The following is a 17,954-nucleotide window of genomic DNA, read 5'->3' as shown; positions in this document are numbered from 1 at the left end:
GCTGGCCACATTTCTCTTACAAACTTACCACTCAGCCCTGCATCTTCCTGGCCAAACAAGTGAGGTGGAGGGAAGCCAGGAGCAGGCTCTAATGGAGTCCCCTCCGCCAAGGAGATGACATTACCGAGAGCAGCTCTTCACAGGAAGTGTTCTCCCCAACCTAGGGGGAAACTAAGACTATTTTAAATGCACTCCACTGCTTCAAAACAACCATTTTCTTAAAAGCACTTTGTATATTCTTATTCATTAGTAAAGCAGGCCCTTTGAAGCTTTCTCTTGGGCAATGCTTTTATAATCATGATTGTATGGTCTTAGATATAGTGGAAACTACTCTTAAAACTTGTGAAATTCAGGCCAGGTGCGGTGGCCTGTAATCCTAGTGCTTTGTGCGGCCAAGGGAAGAGGATGGCTTGAACCCAGGAGTTTGAGATCAGCCTGAGCACTATAGGAGACCCCACCTCTACAAAAAATACAACAATTAGCCAGGTGTGGTGGTGTGCACTTGTAGTTCCAGCTACTCAGGGGCTGAGACAGGAGGATCGCTTGAACCCAGGAGTTTGAGGTTATAGTGAGCTATGATGACCCCACTGCATTCTAGCCCAGGTGACGGAGCAAGACCCTGTCTCAACCACCCCCTCTGCCCCCTGCAAAGAAACCCAGAAAAAACAGAAAATCAAGCCTTGTGAAATTTAGATTCTCCACTGATGCTTTAGACATTGGATCTCTACATAGTAAGGCGCTGTATTGGGAGCTATAGGGCATTCAAACTTGTGAGAAATGGAGTTTATAGTTCAGAACAGAAGATATGAAGTCTTGTAAGCCCTAAAACAAGGTGGAAATTAATAACTGCCCTGTGAGAGGATGGATGAAGTACTGTGGGAGTTTGGAGGCAGGAAGGCCAAGAGCTGAGGCTGCCTCATTGGCCTAAACTGTGTTTCACTGTGTCTTGGCGCATTTGCCGCCCACTCCCTTCCTTCCTCCACGGTTTGATCTGTGTTTGTGGCAAGAAGTTTGCGAGCAGGAATACCAAAAGTGTAAGTTTTGGCTCTTATTCTGAGGGTTGGCTTAATCTCCCCTGTATTACTTATGTTTTTCAAGTAACATAATGTTCTCTTTTTAAATTCAGCAAGCATTAGCGGTACTGCGGTGGGAACTCTTGAGTGTGCACCAGATGTCTATGGGATGATCCCCGCTCTGGCGAAGTTTTTAGTCTTGGCAGAATTAAGCCTTGGCGCCAAGAGACAAAACCTGTAACCACACAAATATATAGTCTCTCTTAGTGGTGGACTAAGCAGAAACATTGTCAGTGGAGGCCGAGATAATTTGGGAGCCATAGGTATGGGTTTTAGGACATGAATTTCTTAATGGTAATAGTAACACCTGACTACCATCCAAGTAACCTGCCGCATGAAACGGTCCCTAACAAATCCTGCCAGTGTCTGTGCTTTCTGACTATTCATAGGACATTTGAGAAACAGAAGATGTTGACTGGTGTTGCCAGGAAAGGCTTCATGGAAGTGACTTGCATGAATAATAATAAGTATTACTGGGTGATACTACGTGTCAGGTTCTGTTCTGACCATTTTACCTGGATCTTCTCTCTTCACCACCACTGTACTCACCTGAACAGTAGGTAATGCCATTATCCCTGCTTGACAGATGGGAAAACTGAAGCACTGAGTTATTTAAGTGTGTTGCCCAAGGTCTCCACCTATTTAATGGTGGCCTTAGGATTTGAACTCGGGCCGAATGTGTGTTTAGCTTTTAGGCTGTGTAACTGGAGAGGAGGAGAAAGAGCAAGGACAAGACATGTAGAAGGACAGAGAGGAGGGGGTGGCGAGTGACCCATCTTGCAGGGATTTTGGTGCTAAGGTGAGGTATTCATGGTCTTATGGTGAACGGGAAGCCATGCTAGATTGTTGAACAGGAGGCTGTCGTTATGGATACAGGGGGAGGGACTTAGGGAGGTAAGCCCAGCAGTACGGGGCAATTTAGGTCAGAGAGCATAGGGAGGGCAGGGGCAACCCTGATGCCTCACAGAGGCTCTTGTAAATGTTTCTATGCATGTCCCTGAATGTACCTATTTAAAAATGTCTTGGCTGGGCTTCCTGCATAGGGAATGAGGTCCCTGTGGCGAAAACCAATCCTTTTCCTTCTTTAGGGCCTCACAGGGGCCGGCCATCTGGCCACAAAGTCAGCTTGTTTCGTGGCCTATAGAATAGAGGCTGACCTCATCCTCAGGCGGTGCTTGTGGTCGGCGTTGAAAGGTCCCCTTGTGGGGACACACACTAGGCTTCTGCTGGAGTCCTCGCCCCCTCTCTGTTGGCCAGTGGAAGTGCTGGAGAATGTGACTGGAAGAGGAGAAAGAACTGTGTGCCTGTAAGGGCCCTGGCGGGAGTGTGCCTGCCTCCCACCCGGCATTCTGTCAGAGTCACGCCGGCCTCTGGAATGTGGCTTACCAGCACGAGGGCAGCGCCCTTTTCAGTTATTTTCAGTTTTTGCCTTGGTTTTAGGACGTGGCCCGTGTTAGAGTGAGAGGGGCCTGCAGGGGGATGCTGGGCCAGTCTTCATCCTGCTTCCTTTCTCTAGGGGAACTCCTCTTTCCAAGGAGAACTTTGGCTCAGAGAAAGCTCAACTGTGTTGGCTGAATGGGGCATGATTTCTGCCTTCTCTTGGAGCATTTTTCCCATCTCAAAACATGGGAGCCAATTTTTTTGTAGATCATTCTTGTCATTAACCATGTAATTTTAGCAGATACAAACTTAAGAGAGTCAACGCCTGGGGGATTAAAAACCCATTTTATTTATGAATGAATGAGATGAGAAGGGGGTGTCTCCCCCTGTTGCCCAGGCTGGCCTCGAACTCCTGGGCTCAAAGGATCCTCCCGTCTCAACCTCCCAAGTAGCTGGTACTACAGGTGTGCACCACTGCACTAAAAATCACTTTTAGAACACAGAACACAAAAGGTAAAAAAGTGGGTGAGAGTAAAGCCTCCTGACCTACACTGCTAAGTTAAGATGTTACTTCTACATTTGAAGCAGATTCACGTTTGGCCACCCTGGGAAGCCACTTGGGGAAGGAAAAAGGAAGGTTCTTGTTGCGTGCAGGAGAAGGAAGGACAGGTGACCTGTGCAGCCCCAGGCTTTCTTCCCTGAGAGCTCAATGTGCCAGGTTAGGGTAGGAAGAGCCTTAAATGTTCTCAACTGGAAATGTCTTAGATCTGTCTTCTTCATTCCGTGTTTCACTCCCTGTTTCCCCTCCAAGTCCCACAGCCCTAGGCAGCTACTTTGTGTCTCTATGGATTTGCCTATTTTAGACATTGCATATAAATGGAACTGTATAATGTATAGCCTTTTGTGCCTGGCTTCTTTCACTTAGCATGTTTTCAAAGTTCACTCATGTTGTAGCATATGTACTTCATTCCTTAAATGGCTGAATAACGTTTTATTGTATGAATATATCATATTGTATCCATTCATCAGTTGATGGACATTTGAGTTGTTTGTACCTTTAGGGTATTATTAATATAAATAATGCTGCTATGGACATTCATGTACTAGTTTTTGTATGGACATATGTTTCCATTTCTTTTGGATTTATACCGAGTAGTGGAATTGCTGGATTGTATGGTAACTCTTTAACCTTTTTGGGCAGTGCTATACTGTTTTCCAAAGTGGCTACACCATTCCTACCAGTAATGTGGGACATTCAGGATGAATTAATGTATTAAGGTTCAAATTTCTCCTTACCCTTGCCAACACTTACTGTGTATCTTTTTTATGTTAACCACCCCAGTGTGGGTGGGGTGGTCATCTCTTCTTTGCCTGTGCCTCAAACACTGCCCTCTGCTCTCCCCAGGGCAGCTCATTCCTTTCTGGCTTTGATTACTCCTCCATGTTCCTTCCCTAGTAAGGGCACTTTGCACTCAGGACAGTGCTGGCAACACTGATAGATTCTCTCTCCCTCCATGCCCCGGTTCTAGATCCAGTGCTGACCACATACTTTTCCCCAGACAGGTCATCAAAGTCTTAGGTTCCTACTCTGCATTCTAGGCAGTCACGATTCAGCTATGCCAGATTCCTCGATGTTATGTATTGCATTCACCTTATTTGAACTTGGATAGTTCCTGAATGTCCCTGGCTTCCCTCTGACTTGTTTCTCCAGAGAACTATTCCTATGGCCCCCTAAGCTGAGGATGCTGTTTGCCACTTGTATGATATTTCTTCCCAGATGGTAGCCTATTTCTAAATTCTGGGATCACCACAATATAGTGACTATAGATGAATAAAGAAGCTACTCTCCTTAAAAACAACTTAGATTTCAGAATTCTGTGCATAAGTACATCTTTTAGTCAGTTTACAATGACATGTTACAGTACTTCAGTGGATCCTAGGGTTGACAGAGCTCTTTGATCCAATATGTTTGAGATTTTGAAATTTGGTAGATGAGCTACTTTATTTCCTATTTTTAACCTGAAGAATTAAGAGGAATATGAAGGCATAACAGTTAATGTTGTTTGTGGGAAGCCCTCCTTGTGCTGGTTCCAGGGATCCAAAAATCCATGAAACAAGCCTCCTAGTTAAAGGAGCTAGTTAAAGAGATGAGTGGAAAGAAAGATGCAGTTCGCATTTGTGATAAATGTTCTGCTTTGTGAAGAGACAGCAAATATCCTGTGGTGTTAAGTGTCATATGGAGAAAATAATGGTCTTTTTTAGGGTATAATTTGGTTTATAAAAAATTTTTATTTGTATAAATGTATGGGGTACAAGTATAATTTTGTTACATGGGTTTATTGCATAGAATATAATTTGAATAAATGGCTAGATTTTTTTATAAGTGTTAAAGTGCTAAGTGGTAATCTTAACTAACCTGTCATTTGACAGGTGAGACAAAGTGGCCCAGGAGGCGAAGTGGCTTGTCCAGGGGCTGAGACACTAGGTAGACCTGGGATTAGAGTCCAGGACTGCAGGTCACCTGGCCAGTGCTTTTCCTGCTTGTGCCTTTAGGTTTGCTTGTTGGTCAGATACTCACAGAAGGCACAGTGAAAGCCTTTTAGCAAGCGTATCCTTCCTCCTAACTCCTAGCTGCCCAGTGGTGAGGGAGAAATATTCCTTCTGGAAACAGCACCACGTGGGGCCTCCCTCAGCAGTGATGTTAGCTTGTCTGCCCCACCTGCTTCCTGCCTGTCGGAAAGACCAAAGGCTGAGCTCCAAGGGGGACTGTGAGTCTGAAACAGAAAATAGGGGTAGCCACAAACCTAGTATTTATTTATTCAGTGGCTTTGCATGTAAAATAGAACCTGCCTTGAGGTTATGTTTGGTATAACCATCTTTTAAAAATATTCCACTTTGATTCAAAATGCTGTGTAGTTTGTCCAAGCCTGAAATGACAGGTATTCATGCTGAAGCTGGGAAGTTTGGCTCCGGCTCTTGGCATTTACTGGTTGAATGTTGAGACCCTGGTGGACCTGAGACCTAGCACCAGGGTTGTTACAGGCACACTGAAGCCCAAGCAGAACTGTACGTGCTTAGCTGTCTCCTTATGTTTATATGTTAGAACAAGCGTTGGATTAACGGTAAAATATTGCTGACCTAGTTCTTTGACTCTGAAGTGTTTTTTTTTTTATCCAGCTGAGATGGAATGCTTTTCGAAAGTTCTCTTTCTGAACAGCAGCTGAGTTTATGGTGCTGTTGTGCCTTATATGTGTCAAGTGTGTCAAGGAGTAAGTGTTTGGGGTTAAAATGGGTTGGGGCTGTCAAACCTCAAGCCTGTTACAGAACACGGAGGGAAAATTCTCACCATGGCCCACCAGAGGTTGCCTTTGCGGAGCAGGTGATGAGGTTTTACTTCTTAGATCCTCTGGGTTCCCTCCCCTTCAAGTTAGGGTGACTCTGGGAACACATGTCTCCAAACAATGTTGTCTTTGGTCTAAATGCCATGCAGACATAACAACATGTGGGGGAAAGCCCGAGTCCCTGCATCCTCCCATCCCTCGCCTCTCTCATCCTCCCCGCAACAAGTGAATGTGGGATAGGGGTGGGATGGGAGTGGGAAACCCTTTGTACTGGAGGCAGCAGTTTGAACTAATGGATATCCTGCTGAGAGTCTTTTTTTGAGCCTGAACCAAGGACAAAGAGGTTTGATCCTTGTCTAGTAATAATGAGCTTGCCAGGAGCCAGAAAACAAGAAACAATACTTACTGTCCTTGGACTGTAAGGATCCGTTACCCGGAACCTTTTGGGGGCACAGATGTTAGCTGGATCTTTTTTACGATTGGTCTGGCTGTGGGAGGGAGATGTGAGAGTGAGAGTTTTCTAACGCTGTTTGTTGTGGGCGTCAAAAGCATCTGTTAAGCAACTGTCCACAGACAGGGCCTTGGAGGACCCTGTAGATAAACAGAAGCGACAAGAGCTTACAGTGGGAACAAACGTTGTCAGTCATTTTAGAAATGGGACCAGAGGAAACAGACAAATGGTACAATGCAGGATGAACTAAGATAAAGTAGCCTCCAGACGATGGGACCAAGAAACAATGCACAAATATTGTGAATCGTTGAATCTTGATACTCGTCACAGGGTTTAATAGGGTGATCCTGTTACTTGATTAAACTGTAATCCGAGTTAATTCTTTAAAAAGTTTTTAAAATCACGCAACTCATTCATTGAAATGTAGGTGCCCGGCACTCTGGGAGGTGCCGGGGATCTGAATGAATAGCACACAGTTGTTCCTAGAGAACTTTGTCTCCTCAGGTAAGGGACAAAGAGGACAGTTTGGTGATGTGTATAGAAGGAGCCTCCAACACTAGACCGCGTGTGCTTGCAAGCTAAAAATATGTGAACTCCATTAGCAAATATGGGGCAGTGGCGTCCGCTCAGCTGTTCCTCTGGTGGCCTTCAGGGTCACATGGTAACTCAGGAATGCTTTCTCCCCTCCTCCTCTGGCAGCCAGGAGCTGAGGTGAGTGGGAGGTTTGTGAGAGGGAATAGAGTGTGTCACCCTATTTGGCAGGGTCAGTATCATCACAAGGGGTTGGGTATTTGGGAGCATGGTTTTAAAATTCCAGGGAGACTGTCTCTACAGTCTTCAAATAAGTCTAAAATTGTCTTTCAGTGTGCTGGCTTTCATCAGTGTGGGTTTTATCTTTGGCTCCGCAGGCTGTGTGTGTGTGACAGATGTGAGTGCTTTACTGTCGGAGCTATGAGGGCTTCTGAGCCACACATTTGAGCACTGGAAGCTCATGGACATGTTCTCTCCCACTCCCGTCCCGTCCCCTCCCCTCCCAGTCCCTAGGAAAAACTTCCTGCAGGTGGATAAATTAAGGCAGTTTATATGATGCTCGAAAAACGACATATGGGAGATGTACAGCTTGGTTCACTTAAAGCCAAAGTTCCATTTGAGGACAGCTCTGGAGAAGGGGAGGAGTCTAAGGGAGAAGGCAGGAGTGGAGGGTGTCAGGGTTTGGGGACCCCCAGAAGACAGGCCAGTGAGCTGCTCCTTTGACTTTTGATCTGAGAGTAAGTTATCCCCAGTTGTCACTTGTCTTTGAAATGTTAATTTGCACTTTACAGTTAACAGTTCCGCTGCACTCCTCAGCTGTTCTTCTAGTGGTGCAGGGGTAGCTACAAAGAGCCACTGTACATCCTGTAGGCCCTGTGGTCCCTGTAGCAACTCTCAACTCTGCCATCGTCCTGCAAAGCAGCCAAGACAACATGCTTAACAAATGAGTGTGGCTGTGTTCCAGTAAAACTTCACTTACATAAACAGGAGGCGAGCGGGGCCTGACCCCTTTGCCTGTCGTTAGCTGACTCCTGTGTTGGACCCTCGGTGGTTTTATGTGTGTTCTATGCAGTTATTCTCTCCTCTCTAATAAGGAAACTTAAGTGGCCTAAACTTTGTGCTGAGAGGACCAGAGTTCTTGCTTAAGTTGCAGATAACTGATTAGGCTATGTGGACCACGTACTGGGTAGGCTAGGCAAGAATAATGTGGTGATAAATTTAGTATGACATGTTTAATAGTATGTATGTGTGTTATTCTGTGTGGCATTTTGGAATAAACAGTAAATCTTTTACAGGTAAAAAAATTGGTCTTTTAATGCATCCTGTCAAAAGACAAAATCACATCAAATGTAGTTGAAAGATCTAATTGGGTGTGTGTGTGTGTGTGTGTGTGTGTGTGTGTGTGTGTGTGTGTGTGTGTGTGTGTGTGTAGCCAGGGTTTCGCTCTGTTGCCCTGGCTAGACTGCAGTGGCATTATCATAGTTCACTGCAACCTCAAGCTCCTTGGCTCAAGCGATCCTCCTGCCACAGCCTCCCAAGTAGCTGGGACTACAGGCACACGCCACTATGCCTGGCTAACTTTTCTATTTTTTGTACAGATGGGGTCTGTACACTCACTCTTTAAGTGTTGGCCCCCCAAAGTGCTAGAATTATAGGTGTGAGCCATTGTGTCCAGCTCTAATTGGATTTTATTTCTGATTCTAGAATATAAAATGAAATGAGTGTTCCAATTAGCTGAGCAGAAGAGGTTGGCTTTATAGGCAGAAAGGGCTGAGGAAAACAGAAACAGAGCAAAAGGTTAAAACGGAGGAGACTTTATTATGCAGACTCATTGATTGGAATCTCCTGGGTTTTTTTTGTTTTTTGAAAACTGCCCCATTTCAAAGTTCAGTGGCACTTAGCACAAGTGACTCCATTCTGGGTTGGTCTGGTCTGTTGTGGCCCTGGTGCAGGAGGCTAGTCCCAATGGCTCCCCTTAAACTTTGTTCAACAATTCAAACCAAGCGTTTTGGTGATCAGAAAGAAGTGGGGATGGAGAAAATGAATGTCTGGGCATCCCAGTTCCCCGGCTGCTGGGGACCCTCAATTCAAGGCCTAAGGTAAGATGGGAAAGAAGCTGGGGCCGGAAACCTAAACATCTGCCTTGTACTGATGCCTGCTACTAGGATTGGGGAATAGGTAAGTAGGGGCTCTCAAATCTTGAGGTTAAGATATGGCGGAGTCCTGTCTTTTGGGAGATATTAGGTTCTAATGTCCTGCCTAAGGCAAAAATCATGAATAGTCCAAATTAATGATGAAAGTACTTGAGATATCCATGAAGTAGAGCACATGTTTGTGTGCACGACATTTCACTGGAAAGCTAGCTCCTCGTTAGAGTGGACTTTTAACTTATTCCTGTCACTGCTCGTATCCCCCAACCTAGAGTGATACCTGCACGGAGTAGACAGGAGTGAGAGAATGGACGATTAAACCCTGTGCGGTGATATATGTGTGTGAGTGTATCATGTAGCGTGTTGTGTGGAATGAAAAATACATATGCAAAGTCTAATTTCACGGGTTTTTTAAAAATTATATACAGAAGACGATTTTGCAAGTGTCAACACGGCACTTCAAGCTCACACATTTAAGAAGAAAGCTAGCTGATTTGGGCCTCACTTAGGCTATAAGCATTTTCTCTAAGTGATGAGAATAGATCTGCCTGTTTCAGCATTTAGTCCTCTCCTTATAGAGATTTCACATCTCTATGTACACTCAGTCTTGTTCATCTTGGGGTGGCACGTTGTCCCCTGTGTTCTGTGCCCTGCGTAGACCGTGTGTTCTGTGCAGGGCCATAACTGTATTTTCCAGTCAAAACAAAAGTCCAGTAGGTCTTGATTTGAGAGGTGGAAGGGTCACAGAAAACCAGACCCTGTAAAATTTTAGTTCTTCTTTTGGATTTTAATGACACGATGTAGACTTTTCTCTTAAAAATGTTCCGATACCCAAGCAAGAGAGAAGCAAGTACTGGTTGTTGTTACTGTTTTTTAAATAGCCCCAGATCCCCAAAGGGCCTCAAAGATAGTCACTTACTGAGCCTTGGCTGCCGAGAGGCTGTCTTAGGGAGATGGAAGCTGATTTAGTATTTCCCACTTCGTGACTGGTGTCCACTAGTCAGTAACAGGCAGACATCACTGTCACGGACCGTGGAATGACTATATGGAGAAAACCAAACTCTCCTGGGAAGTTTGCAGATAAGGGGAATATTGGAGAAGGGAGAGGCAGACTAAGAGTTTCTTATCCGAAATTAATTTTCAAAAGAGGGATACTAAATAGAACTTGCAGATCTAGTTCTTCTAGTTTTCACGAGCTTAATTCATCCCTCATGCTGAGCTGCCCAAAGTTTTCTTTGAAACTTGGTTTCATTCAATGCTCTAGAAATTTGACATGATGAAATGTAAGAATAATTAACTTTGCTAATGTTGCGTTTTCTCATCTTTCTTAAGGAATACTATATTGTAGAACCACAACTCTCATCTTCTTGCTCTCCATTTCGTGATAATCACCCCCAAAACCTATACATTTTTCCTGTGTTTACAGCATCTGGGCCCCTGGCCAACTAGACCTGGAGGCCTTTTTATAGCTCTTTTGTTAATTCTTCATATTTATTTGCCTGAGATTGAAGTTGTTTGAAGGACACACTGGCATCTTTCCTATGTGAACAGAATTATGTATATTTTCTTCTAGCTCCCATCTTTTGAGCCTAATACTTGTGTTCATGTTTTAGAAATAGTTTTCCTAATTTGTGAGTTCAGATGTACTTTCTTTTGGGTTGTGATTAGGTCTCTGAAAGACAGCTGAGTGCTGTGTTTTAGAACTTAATTCTTATACACATGTGCCAGATGTAGGGACCAAGGGGCAAGTTCTCGACCCTCTGCAGGTTCACTGAAAAATCAACTCACAAAGCAGGTTACTTGGAGAAAAGGCATATAAATTTATTAAATGTATATATGCAGGAGCCTTCAGAAGGAAGACCCAAAGATACAGGGGAAATTGTCCATTTTTATGGTTAAGTTTTGCAAAGTATGGACAGTCGTGTAGAAGTATAATTGAGCAAAAAGGGTATGATCTGATACTACTAACACTGAGTGGGGAAACCCAGCAAGGCCTGTCTAGATTCTTCTTGGCCTCTCTGAACAGTATTCCTTCCTCCCAGGTGTGGGGCCAGACCCCTTCTACAATAGGGGTCTTATGACCTATAGTCCAACAAGGTAGGTCAGATAATTTCTTTATGGCCAGTTTTTACACAGAAAGCCTAGGGGGAAAGTTAGAATGATAAGTTTTATGACTGGCTTTGGGGAAAAGGGATTCTAGTTGCTATGCCCAGCCTGGGGGAGAATGGGACTGAGAGACAGGAGGGCAGGAGAATGTCAGAGAAAAACCTTTGCTTGTGAGGCCTTCATTTTGGGGTGTTGCTTTCTGAGCCCCAACACAGGGAAGGATTCACCTTATTGAAAGTTAATCTGCAGTGTATCTTCTAGGAAAGTGAGTAGAGCATCTTCTGAGTTCTAAGGTGCTCAGTTTCCCATCATGTTTTCGTTGGAACACATCAGCCAGTGGATCATGTAATGTGCCTGACCCTCCCCTGAAAATTTCTTTTAAATAGTAGGTAGTGCTTTAGAGTTAAGCAAGTTAACCTAATGACTGCTATGGGTAAGCAACTGTGGTAAGCACTTCACAGGATTATCTGATGTAATTCTCAAGGCAGCTGCATAAGATGGGTGGAGGCACTATTTCATTTTACAGGTGGGGCTGTTGAGGCTCACGGTGTGTGCGTGTGTTTAACTTGCCCAGGTTAGCTAGCAATGGAGTTAGGATTGAAGGTCTGCGTGAACTATTTATTCTTGCTTGCTAATTTGTGGCTTTGAGGACTGGAAGGAAACCCCTTGCTCTGAGGTCTGCACAGAAATAACACAGACGCAGTGTGTGAGCCCGGCTTACGTGCTGTGTCCTTGGATGCCCAGAGCCAGACTTAAGAGGTAACAAACACCCTTAATGGACACATCCCCTTCGCCCTGTGGTGCGGATTCTGTATGTGATGTGTGTTTTCTTCTTCCAAAACTGGGATGGAGTTTGGAACAGCAAATATTTAATCAGAGCAAATTTCCCTTGCTAAAATACTGCCAGCTTGTTCAACTTGGAGGTTCTTTGCCCAAAATACTCACCACTTACTATGGAAGGCTAAAAGTGCTAAGTCACCCACAGAACATAAAGGAGGTCTCGGTTAGTATTTGGCGCTGGGGGGTTGTTTGCCTACTGTTATTTTGATGAAGCCGGCAGTGCTGCATACTTGCCAGAATGTTCTGGGTCATTAAAAAAAAAAAAAAAAGAAGGAAACCTGCAGTGCCACATACTCACCCTTTGAAGAGTGAAGGGCCCTGGGCACATTCCTGGTGGCCTGGAGAAAACAAGGGAGGGGACTTGTTGGGGATGATGGCTAGAAGCTCAGGCCTACTGCTGTTAGCATCCTCCTTGAAATGGATTTTAGAGGGAGAAGAAAAGGAGTGAAGTGGGTTTGGGGCAGGGAGGTAGAGAAGAGTCTAAAGATGAAAAGGGGCTGGTGTAGATGAAAGAGGTGACAATGTGCAGTGTTATGGTGAGGGGCGGGTTCAGGAATTGGAGTTGCTGAGAGTAGAAGATAGAAGAGAGGAAGAAAAGAATTCAACGATTATTATAGAGCAATAAATCCCATAGAAATAACACCCTAATGAATGAGGTGTTGTGTGGGTTCTCCTTCATGAATATTGCTTTTACAGATTTAAGGCAATGTCACCTCGTCACCAGTGCTACTCATACAGGTTAACTTTTGTTTCGGGCTAGCATATCTGAGATGTTCATTTTGTGTGTGTCTCCTCCATTCAATACCTGAAGATTTGAACCATGCTGGTTGCTCACTCACATTAAACACAGCTAAAAATTCAGATTACTTCCAAAAGCACTTGTGCAACTTCTTGCTACCTGCCTGTGGGTGCTGACTGTCTCCCTGTGTCCAGCCCTGATTGCTGTCTGAAGCAGTTTCCAGACCGCACGATCTCACTGGGATGCCCCACAGTGATGCCATAGGATACCTCAAACTCTGGGTGTTAAAAAATAAACTCCTGCTCTTTGTCCCTTGCCTGCCGTACTCCCCCTGCTTCCCGAAAAGCAGTGCCTTAAAAAGAGAAGAGAAAAGAACCCTCCCCCCATCCTTCACTCCATTCTTGCCATCCATCCAGTCCTGCCACCTGTGAGTTCTACCCATAGAATTTGTTTCCCTGCACTGGTTTACCTTTCTTAAATTGATGTAAGACTGATTAATAAGAGGAAAACCATTTTCAACTATGTACAAATCACAGGAGTCTCACAAAATGTGAGATGATTGAAGCTTATATGGCATCCTGAGCTACCCAAAGGAAGAGAGGCTTGGGGCCTCTGGAGAGGGGTATGGGGGGGTGTTGACCCATCTGTGGGAGAGTGACAGGAGGAAGTGTATGGGGAATAAGGTTGTCTTATTATGCAGATAAAGTCTCTCAGTGTAATAAAAGTTATCTCCTGGGGAGCAACCCTCTTCCTGGTACAGAAACTTTACTAATGTAAAATTCCTTTATAGGTGTAAATTTCTTTCATGTAAAAGGAGAGCTTTTCAAAGCTACTCAGAATATACCAAAATATACTTTATTCTGGTCTCCTATAGTCATATTTTGGGGTGGCATGTCCTGAGCCCCAATACCTTCTCTTCAGTTTCATCTCTTGCCCATGAATAATTTTTTTAGTATAAGTATGTCCCATAAGATATTCACTCCAATTATGGTCCCCAAATATTATATGGGAAACACTTTATACTAAAAAACTACTGGTTGTTTATCTGACATTTGAATTTAACTAGACATTCTGTGTTTTATCTGGCAACCCGGTACATGTGTTAGTTTGATACCCCAGTCAAATCAGTGCAATAACATCTCTCTATATGCCATTATATCTTGCTCTAATATAAAATTTTTTTTACAGTTTTAGGAAGTTGTTGAAAACAAAATGTTGGACATTTTTTCACAAAGTTTTCACATCTGTTCGTGAAAATGGAGCTACACTAATAGGGGCTCAGAAATGATGCATTTTTGCCTGAGTCACTTATTTGGGAATGTTTGTAAAAACATGTTTCATATTCAGATGCAGTAATGACTAGAAGAAGCTGAATTCTAATTATATTTAGTCTTCCTTTTGTTTATGGCAATCTTTTTTTCTTGCATGAAGGAAAATAAAAAAACCTCAGGACCATTCAAACTCATCGTGCCAAAGGGAAAATTAAGCCTGGAGATTGAGTCAGGCACTCAACCTGACACTGCTGTCCTTTTAATCAATAAATAGCTGTTACTGCCCAACCTCGTGTCAAAGTGCTATCCATTAGCCAGAGCCCTGCAAAAGGCAAAAGGCCTCATGCACCTCTGGATGACTGCCCTCACAAATTGCTCATAAGTAAATTCTTCGCTGGCCCCTAACCCTTTCAAGAAGTGTATCCTCCCATAAACAAGGACATATCAACTGTATCTTTAGCTCTGCAGCCTAAGCCCAACTCCTTGTCCAGGAATTAAAATTTGTTAAATTTCACATTGACAATGTCAGTGACAAGCTTATCTCCCCAGGTACAGAACAAAGACAAGATGAGATCAATCATTCCTCCACCTACCCTGAGATGTCTACATAATGACCTCTTCCTTTACTCCCTTTTGGAATGCTTACCTTATCTTATGTATAACTAGGTTTACTTAGTTCTAATTAAAATCACGAGAATGTAACCTTTTGCCTCACTGCCTGGCCCCCTTTTCCTGCATGCCTTCTCTTTAAAGAGATGGATAAATACTGAGCCTCCTAAAACATCTCTCAGAGGACAGGCCACAGACGAGTCTGTGACTTATGTTTTCCTGAGCGCGACCTCAACCTCTGGCTCAATAAACCTCAATTGATTGAGATTCTTGCCCTGGTCTCTTATTTGGGTTGACATTTGGTTATGGAAATCCTAATAGCCTCAGTTATTGTTGTGTCTTTAAGATCTTTTCTAGTCTTAGAAAAGTCTCTTCTTTATCACACTTCAATTTTACCTTTAGTTTTGTGTCATTTTTTTCTCTGTGATATCTATTTCTTGTGAATAACAGCTATTAATATTGGTGATTTAACTTATTTTCTGTTCTGAAAAGTATTCAACTTTGATGTTGATAAGAAGCAAGTTTTTTTTTTACCACTGACTAAATCCTTATTTTATGACATTATTATCAACATTCATTAGAAGATTAAGACCAATAAATAAAAAGCTCTAGTGGATCAAGGAAAAACCCAATTAGCAGTCAATTTAGAGAAAAATACAGATGGCCATAAATTGAAAAAAAGATATTGAGCCTTACTAGTAATTAGAAAGGTGTACATTAAAATAGGATATTGGGTTTTTGCCTTTAAATTGGATGCCCAGGTTGGGAAAATAACCAATCTCAGATGTTATTGGTGGGATGTAAATTGGTGTAGCCTTTCAGAATGCAATTTGACTTTACCTGTTGAATTTAAAAATGTAGATATAGGTTGAGTATCCCTAATCTGAAATCTAAAATCCAGAAAGCCCCAAAGTTCGAAAATTTTTGAGCACCAACATGATGCCCAAAGGAAATGCTCATTGGAGCATTTCGGATTTTGGATATTCTGATTAGAGATGCTCAATCAGTAATATAATGCAAATATTCCAAAATCTGAAAAAATCCGAAGTCTGAAACTCTTCTGGCCCCAAGCATTTCAGATCAGGGATACTCAACCTGTACTACTTAAGCTACTAATTCCACTTCTAGCTCAGGAGTCTGTCCCACGTAAATAATGGCACATGTACAATGAGGTTGCACAACATGTTTATGGAATCAGTGTTTGTGATAGCAAAAAACATATATAAAGTAAAATAAAACAAAAACCCCACCTGAACAAAAATAATAAGATCAATGTGGGAAAGGTTATCAATTTTGAGTCTTACTACAAAATACTGTACAGTGGTTAAAAAGAATGAGGTGGAGTTTTGTGTATTAATAGGGAAAGATCTCCGTGGGCTTATTAATTGGTAAAAACCATTGCAGAACACTACATACGATCTTATTTTAAAAAGCTGTTTGGATATACCTACTACTTATACAGTACGATGTAAGTGTATGTGTGTGTGTTGTGTATATGTATACACACACATTTATATATGTGAATTAATAAAAATACCCTACCCACCAGATTGTTAACTCTTCAGAGGAGAGGAATGACATTTTGGGGTGATAGTGAAGCAAGTCTCTCATTTTTTAAGAATATTTACACACTTTAAGAAAAATATACGCACATATTACAAATGTAATTTTTGAAAATTCTGCTGCTGGATTTCAGAAATCATTTGGGGAAAGTAAAGGCTGACTGGTACTTTGTGAGCACTGTATCTTTACAGAAGATTCGGAGAAAATTAAGAAAAAGTCTTTAGAGAGCAGATTTTCCTCCTCAGTCTTTTTCTTTGTGCACATGTTCCATTTCCACAGAGGACTTGGCATTGCAGGCTGAGTGAACACTCCATGGCCAGCCTCCCTTTCACCCAATTTTAACACATGACTTTTCTAAACTCTTTCTCCTCAGATTCCTTTTTTTGAAGATATGTGTAAAGGCATTAAAGCTGGAGACACCTGCGAGAAGCTGGTGGGGTATTCTGCAGTGTACAGAGTCTGTTTTGGAATGGCCTGTTTCTTCTTCATCTTCTGCCTACTGACCTTGAAAATTGACAACAGCAAAAGTTGTAGAGCTTATATTCACAATGGGTAAGTCTCGCGGTGTTCATGGGGATAGCTTTCTCCTTCTGTTATATTCAGTTCAGTATTCCAGGATACCTTCTACTCGGCAGATCCTCTAACTGTTCTTCTCTAGTTGACATTACTGATTTTGGAGAAGGTGGAACTTGTCACCACACAGTTGCCGAAGAGCTAGAATCCTGTTTGTAACACCTGGTACCTGAGAACTGTAGTGGAGACAGGTATCAAGACCTCCCCCCAGGTTATTTTCTTGGCTGCAGTGAGATGGTATCTTGCACTGTCAGAGGCTGTGCCTAGTCTGCTGGATTATAGGAAAGGCTTTCTTCAGTCACCTGATTGCTCCCCTTCCATTTGGAGAGGATATTGCCTATGGCAGAATCAGGGATTGAGCTGCTTACCTTCTAAGAAGTCTTATGTCCTTCCTTAAATATCATTTAAATACATTTCCTCTTTTTTTTTTTTTTCCCTTCCAGCTTTTGGTTCTTTAAACTTCTGCTGTTGGGGGCCCTGTGCTCTGGAGCTTTCTTCATTCCAGATCAGGAGACCTTTCTGCACGGTACTAATGGGGCATTTTGGGTATTTGTTTATTTTGTTCACTCATTTTGTGAACTTGTTCAAAGACTTAGTCTAGGGTACCTTTGGCATTTTGCAGTACTGATTTTTTTGTGGCTTAAAAAAAATGCCTGCCTTACTTGCCCACACTGTATCCTCTCCACTCCCTGTGCTCGGCCCCTTTCCTTGTCCCATTCTTGGCACCTTCCAGGCAGAGGTAAGAGGATCTTTGTTACTCTGCTGGCTGAAGAATTAGAATTTTAATGTTAAGGTTATTGGCCTGAAAGGAAAATGAAGCACTTAAAATTTGTTTGAAAACCAGTTTGGCATATCAGCACGACCCTACTAGCCCAGGAGACTTTGTTCTTTTTGAGCACCGTACAGAAGAAAACCCAGCAACCCAGGCAGTGTAGGGCTTTTTAGCAACTAAAAATCTATTGCAGCAATAATGGGATAAGGAAAGCATGAAGCTATGAAACATTGAATTATATTCCTTATTCATAGAGCCTACCAAAGTTCGTTAATATGAAGCCCTTAATCATAGCTGAAACAGGGGGCCCTTCTTCATATTAGCTGGGGTCAAAAGCCTGGAGTTTCAGTGGTGCAAACCACTCTTCAACTCAGATGGGTTCATTTTCCTAATTAGAATATTAAAAACATTTAGATTGTGTTAGTCCCTCAAATAGTTACATATCAGGGTCCAGCTAGTTTTTCCGTATACTCCTTAATGATGTTGTATCCAAGTCTTGCTTTTATCTGAAATACTGTTAACTAGTTTCTTAATTATCCATAGAGATACTTTTAT

General features: G+C 42.8%; 1 protein-coding gene across 1 annotated transcript in view; it reads left to right on the top strand.

The window, feature by feature from the left end:
* SERINC5 (serine incorporator 5) overlaps window positions 1-17,954 on the top strand; it is an 86,336-nt gene that overhangs the window by 44,651 nt on the left and 23,731 nt on the right. Inside the window, exons 3-4 of the mRNA XM_045566100.1 lie at window positions 16,428-16,606; window positions 17,071-17,153. Of these exons, the coding sequence (XP_045422056.1) occupies window positions 16,428-16,606; window positions 17,071-17,153 (262 nt within the window). The remainder of the gene's footprint in view (window positions 1-16,427; window positions 16,607-17,070; window positions 17,154-17,954) is intronic.

Source organism: Lemur catta, chromosome 12, assembly GCF_020740605.2.
Source record: "Lemur catta isolate mLemCat1 chromosome 12, mLemCat1.pri, whole genome shotgun sequence".
Taxonomy (NCBI): Eukaryota; Metazoa; Chordata; class Mammalia; order Primates; family Lemuridae; genus Lemur; species Lemur catta.
Note: the sequence above shows the minus strand (reverse complement) of the source record. Positions and strands in the feature narration are given on the sequence as shown.